The 6,000-nt window shown below is 32.3% G+C and overlaps 1 protein-coding gene across 1 annotated transcript in view; it reads left to right on the forward strand.

Moving 5' to 3' along the window:
- The window catches only part of Lemd3 (LEM domain containing 3), a 66,643-nt gene extending 60,643 nt beyond the window's left edge, over nucleotides 1–6,000 (forward strand). Inside the window, exons 10-13 of the mRNA XM_076854825.1 lie at nucleotides 967–1,048; nucleotides 2,534–2,639; nucleotides 2,732–2,810; nucleotides 3,011–6,000. Coding sequence (XP_076710940.1) covers nucleotides 967–1,048; nucleotides 2,534–2,639; nucleotides 2,732–2,810; nucleotides 3,011–3,174 — 431 coding nt within the window. The 3' untranslated portion in view covers nucleotides 3,175–6,000. The remainder of the gene's footprint in view (nucleotides 1–966; nucleotides 1,049–2,533; nucleotides 2,640–2,731; nucleotides 2,811–3,010) is intronic.

Genomic DNA, 6,000 nt, shown 5'->3' on the forward strand with positions numbered 1-6,000 from the left:
TTTGGCGGACACAACATCTTTATTTGTATGTGGTGCTGAGGATCGAACCGGGGCCGCACGCATGCCACGCGAGCGCGCTACCGCTTGAGCCACATCCCCAGCCCCTGGGAGTCATTCTTAATCTCCCCCTATTCCCCTTTGTTTAGTCTTTCAACTAGCAAGTCATATCTGTTCCTTAATATATCCTGATTCCATCTATTTTCCATCTGCACTGTTCGCCTGTCTTACCCACATCACTGTCATCTCCTTCCTAGACAACAATGACCTTCTTAACCAGTCTCTTAGTATTCGTTTTTGTATTTGCCTAATTGATTCCTCATATAACAAACTATTTTTTTTTAATTACAATTTTAAAGGATTGATGCTATCATATTGTTACACTACTTAAAACACTTGAATAGCTATTATTTCTGTGTCAATGTTGAAGTACTTGAGTGTGGCCTAGGTGGTCCTGAATAATCTGACATCTACCTCTCCAAGTTTATCTTTTAAATTTTTCCACTTTGCCACATTAACTGCCTTTGGTTACTTGAATATATCAGGTTCCTTGTCACAAAGCCTGTGTAAAATCTATCTTCTCTTTTTGAGATGTCCTTTTACTTATCTTTACCCTGTTAATTTTTAATTATTCTTTAGTGCTCAGCATGAATTTCAATTCCTTGGGGAAATCTTATCTGATATTCCCAAATGAGGTGAAGTTATTTATTTATTTTTTTTTTAACAGCTTTTTGTGCTCTACTGTCTTAGGACGTATCACAGTTATGTCTTGGATGACACTGTTTATCATCTATGTCTCCCACTGCACTGTAAACTCTGTGACAGCAAGGACTCTGTTAATTCACTGTAACATCTAACAAGGGTCTGTTTCATAGTATAACTATGTAATGAATATTTTTGAATTAAACGATGAAAATGTTCAACAAAATGAAACAATGGCCAATAGTAAAACAAACTTATTTTTTATAGCATTTCATTTAGATAGAAGAAATTCACCGCCAAATAGTTTGACACCGTGTTTAAAGATTCGAAATATGTTTGATCCAGTTATGTAAGTATTACGATCACATGTAATTTTAATGGCAATATTTGGCTAAAAAATGCATGGCATTCTTTTGTGTGTGTGTGTGTCAAATCATTTTATTGAGAAGGTTGGAGATTAAGGAGTGCAGAAGCGCTGAAATTAACGATTAAATCCGACGTCCTCCGCAAGGCCAGACCTCACCTTGCCGCCGCCGAAAGTTGCATGGCATTCTTATAATGCTGTGTCTATAATTGAAAAATCTGTTTCCTTCTGAATTCCTAACTATAGAAATTTTAATGCTTTTCTCTTTTGTTAAATTCCCAGCAAAGGATTAACCAGGAAATAGTTGTATAGAGATTTGTAAAAATCTTTGTATTTATTGTGAAGCCTTGAAGCACATAAATGTGAGGAATTGACACACAATGACAAACAACATCCTTTATTAAATGTATAATTCAATTTATAGATGACTGTCAACATTTTTTGTTTCTGTAGGTTTATGTGTGTGTGTCTGTGTGTGTGTTATATCTATACATTTACACATCCATATATGAGCCTCTTTAATAAAAATTTCCAGTGTCCAGTTATAAAAATATTTCCTACAAAATTGTACATACCTTCATTTCTTTAGGGCCTACATTTCCTTGCAATGGAATATTTGAAGAACTTTTTTGACTACAATTATAGCAATAAACACATCCAGAGAATAGCAGAGTCAAAAGTTGCTGCCTTAGAATTTATAATATTTTACATATTAAGCTACAGAATTTTTAGAATTAGCTTTCTGGAGGTTAGTTGTTCAACAGTTTGACAGATTAAATTGTTTTTAAAATTCTAATGGTAGAATCTGCATTACATATAAAATACTCCAGATCCAATCTAATAATTCATTTATTTAAAAAATTATTGATGAGATTTCAGATAGATGACAGCAAAATGGAAATGTTGGAAAGTACTGTCAGTCTATACATGAATGTATGTATATGCATCCTCTGTTTTGCTATATATATAAACAGTAGCAGTGTGATAATACCTCTGTAGGAACTCTGACCTCATGCCTTAGTAATGAGGAAGTCAATGCCAGCCCTGTACTTCATTACCTAAAATGAAGATTTATGATTTAAAGTAAAGTTACTTTTCTTCTGTCTCACAAGTAAGACAAAAGTGCATTACTATAGCAAGAGATCTTAAAGTTCTCATTATAATAAGGTAGCTATGTAAAATGTTTGTCCTGTATCACTCTTCCATTATTTTGGAAAAGAGAAGCTCAATATAGTATTTACTAAGACTTTTCTTAAATTCAAGAACTCAAAAATGTCATTAAAAATAAAGAAAATGATATTCAACTTTTGCACCTTTAATGAGTTAACACTAGAAAGAAAAAAGAAACAACTTGCAAGTGCATGGGATTTTAATATAAAAATGACTCATTTGTACTGTTGTGATTGAAATAATGAGATTTTCAGTTGAGTAGGAATATAGTTGTTAATTTCTGGTTTTACTAATTTTTAGGGAAATAGGGGATCAGTGGCATCTGGCAATTCAAGAAGCAATTTTAGAAAAATGCTGTGACAATGATGGCATTGTTCACATTGCAGTAGACAAAAATTCACGTGAGGTAACGTAGCTTCAAGTATTGAATTTCATGTTTTGGATTTGTTGCTGTTTAACTAAAACATTTCTTTCTTTTTTTGTTTTTTAATATCATAGGGTTGTGTATATGTTAAATGTCTGTCTCCAGAATACGCTGGAAAGGCTTTTAAGGCATTACATGGCTCTTGGTTTGATGGTAAGAAATTCCTGTATTATAAAAATTTTGAAAAGATGATTAAACTATATGAGATTTTAAATTGAAGTATTTTAGGTTACCATTTTTTAAGTAATAATTTTAAATTATTTTGTGTTCATATGACTTTACCACAGTTAACTTTTCTAGCAATATTAAAGACATTTTTACAGATCTAAAATATTATTTTTATCTTACAACAGGGAAGTTGGTTACAGTAAAATATTTACGACTAGATAGATATCACCATCGCTTTCCCCAAGCTCTTACTTGCAACACTCCCTTGAAGCCATCAAATAAACATATGAACTCTATGTCTCATCTTCGCCTTCGGACTGGCCTAGCCAATTCTCAAGGAGGTTCCTGAAAGGACTTTCTTCACTCCTAGGACTGTTATTTACAATAGGAAAATTCCTGTTTGGCTTCCTGTCTTCCTTTTTAAATGCTTTTTGTATGTAATATTTTTATTGCTGAGTACAGCTCTGTTTGAAAGTTCCAGAAATCTTAAGGTTCCAAAGGGATTTAGCAGTGAGGCAGCAATGCTGAGTATGTAGAATAATTGTTTCATTCAGTTTTAGGAGCTCAGTTAAGCCAGTGCATTTAAAGTTTTGCATGAGGAACTCTGACTTTATTAAGCATTTTCAGATATGGTGGTTATATTTTTGCACCAAGAAGTGTTTGGATAACCACACAAAAGCATGGTGAAGAGGCTTCTTGTATTTCCATAATTTCTTGTGAACTAATGTGAATTTTTGTATACAGTCACCTGCATAATTCCTTACAAGCTAATGTGGTAAAACTGTTAATTTCCCAATTTAACCTTAGGTTTCTATTGCTTGTAAGAGATTTATTTGCTACAGCTGGAATATGGGAAAATTTATTTGGTTTTAATGGTTACATATATGTGTAAGTGGATGTACATGTACTTAAACTGGCTTTTGTAAATATGTATAAATGCTGGTGGTGGTGGTGGTGAAAGTAGTCTTGTTTTGTGAGGATGTCTGCATAAGCAGTAAAATAAGCTTTCTATTTTATTCATAATCTAATTTGTGTGTGTGTGTGTGTGTGTGTATGTGTGTGTGTATATATATACACACACATAGATACATATGGCTGTACTATCACATAGATCAAACAGCCAAACACCTGGAAGTATTAGATACAAGTTTAAAATATCTTTTATAGATTTTATATAAAAATGTCTGAGTATGATTTTGTGTGAAAGTTCTGACACAAGTTGTAATGGATTCAAATTTATGTGAGCAATAAAGAAGCAATTGGCAGATATTAGAAAAATATTTTGTGAAAAGCTGTATTTATTGTTAATTAATAGGGCTGTGACATAGTACTATTGGGATTAAGTATTTTTCCCAATCTATTTATAATTTAATGAAACGATAGCACCCTGTTATATGTCAAGTTTAAAGCAGGGCACATGGTTGCAGCAAAATGTATTAGACAAATTATACTTGGAATTTTGGGTCATGAAAGATTGCAATATAGTAAATGCAAGAGTGACCATTGGTTTGTGCCTCAGTATTTAATTTGTTTTAATAAAGTTGCTTTATTACTGTTATGATTTCAGATTAAAATAGTTGCTAAGCAAGGTTTATTTGTAATGTAACAATTGGCTTTTTAAAATAATCTGTTTATATCATTGTCAGTCCAGATGAATATGTGAAACAGCTGGAATTGTACCAATTTTGATTTTGTTTAAAGTTCAATTTTCTTTTTGTTTTATTATATATGTGTTGGGTTTGCAGCATGAACTTGCACAGATAATGCACGTTTTCTGGTTAAGTAAACATGATGCACACTATTCTGTAACAGAAAATCCTATTGTGCCTTACCTATGTGCTTTTGTGGGCACCATGTTTATGAAGAATAAAAAATTAATTTGTTATCTGAAGAGAATAAGTTTTAAATTTTCAGTTTATGTCTCAGATGCTAATGTGTGAAATATAAATATATATAATATATAAATTAACCAATCTTTCTGTATTTTATGTGCATCATAGTGATTTATCTGAGCTTAGTGACCCCATCTTGTAACCTGTTGCAAGAGTGAATGTAAAAAACAAAAAACAGTTGTGGTATTCTAACAGGTCGCCTTTTGATGCATATGCATCTTTTTCTTGCTTCTAAAACATATTTCATGTAAACATTGTACATTTATTATTGTAATATATGCTATTATGCAGCTTATTTTACCTGAAACTGTTAAGCCGACCAAGATTCCTCCCTGCAAGACAGATGGGAATGTGTATAATAATTAGATATTTGAGAAGTTCTGAAGTTTGATGTAACTGTTACTTGTCCTGTTTAAAAAAAAAAAAAAAAAAAGAGAGAGAGAGAGACAGAACACATCCTAATTAAAAATTTATTAGGTTTTTTTTTAATGTGTCTTCACTTTTAAAAAAGTTTGTTAAGTGCCTCGCGTCTTTATTTTTTACCAGTGAAAACATATGCCTTTATTTTAAATCTGTTTTACTTGGGAATCTACATTCATGATGAAGACTCTAAAGTTATTAGTTTTAACCATGCATTCTTCAGTATCTTGCTTTTCTTCATAAAAGTGTCTTTACTCACCTTGGATCAAAGTGGGCAAGAGTATACATTGTATCATTAAGCATTTTCTAGTTGTTAGACACTTTTTCAAAGAACAACTCTCTCACAAAAGGAAAAAGTTCTTTTCTACATACATTCTGGGTCAAACTCTATCTTGTCATAAATGGATAAACAGTTCTTGGGCAAACTTCTTTGAGTAGCAAGAAGCCTGGATTTATTAGTCACATGGTAGACTTAGGATTGCTAATAGGTGTTGGTCCTGTTTTTTGTTAGAGGAACATGGATGAAAACACACAGCTCAATCCTTAAGCTGGTCAATCTAGAGAATGAACACAGGTCAGATGAAAAAATATATGGAAAATAACAGTAAAAAAGAACTAGGCTGGGGGGATTCTGGGAGTACAGAGAAATATCATATGCATCTTAATAGAAAGAATATCAGAATAGATAAGAAAATAGCTAAGCTGTATTTTAATTCAGTATGCCTATTAAGCATCTCTTAAGAATAGATACAATGATAAGTCTCTTTTCCCTTGATCCCTCAGAGGAGAGCTTGTAGGGATGAGATCTTGAAATCGAATGTGTGGAACCTGTGTCATAATAAAATTTATATGCATACTCATTG

Source organism: Callospermophilus lateralis, chromosome 4 (genome assembly GCF_048772815.1).
Source record: "Callospermophilus lateralis isolate mCalLat2 chromosome 4, mCalLat2.hap1, whole genome shotgun sequence".
In the NCBI taxonomy this organism is placed as follows: domain Eukaryota; kingdom Metazoa; phylum Chordata; class Mammalia; order Rodentia; family Sciuridae; genus Callospermophilus; species Callospermophilus lateralis.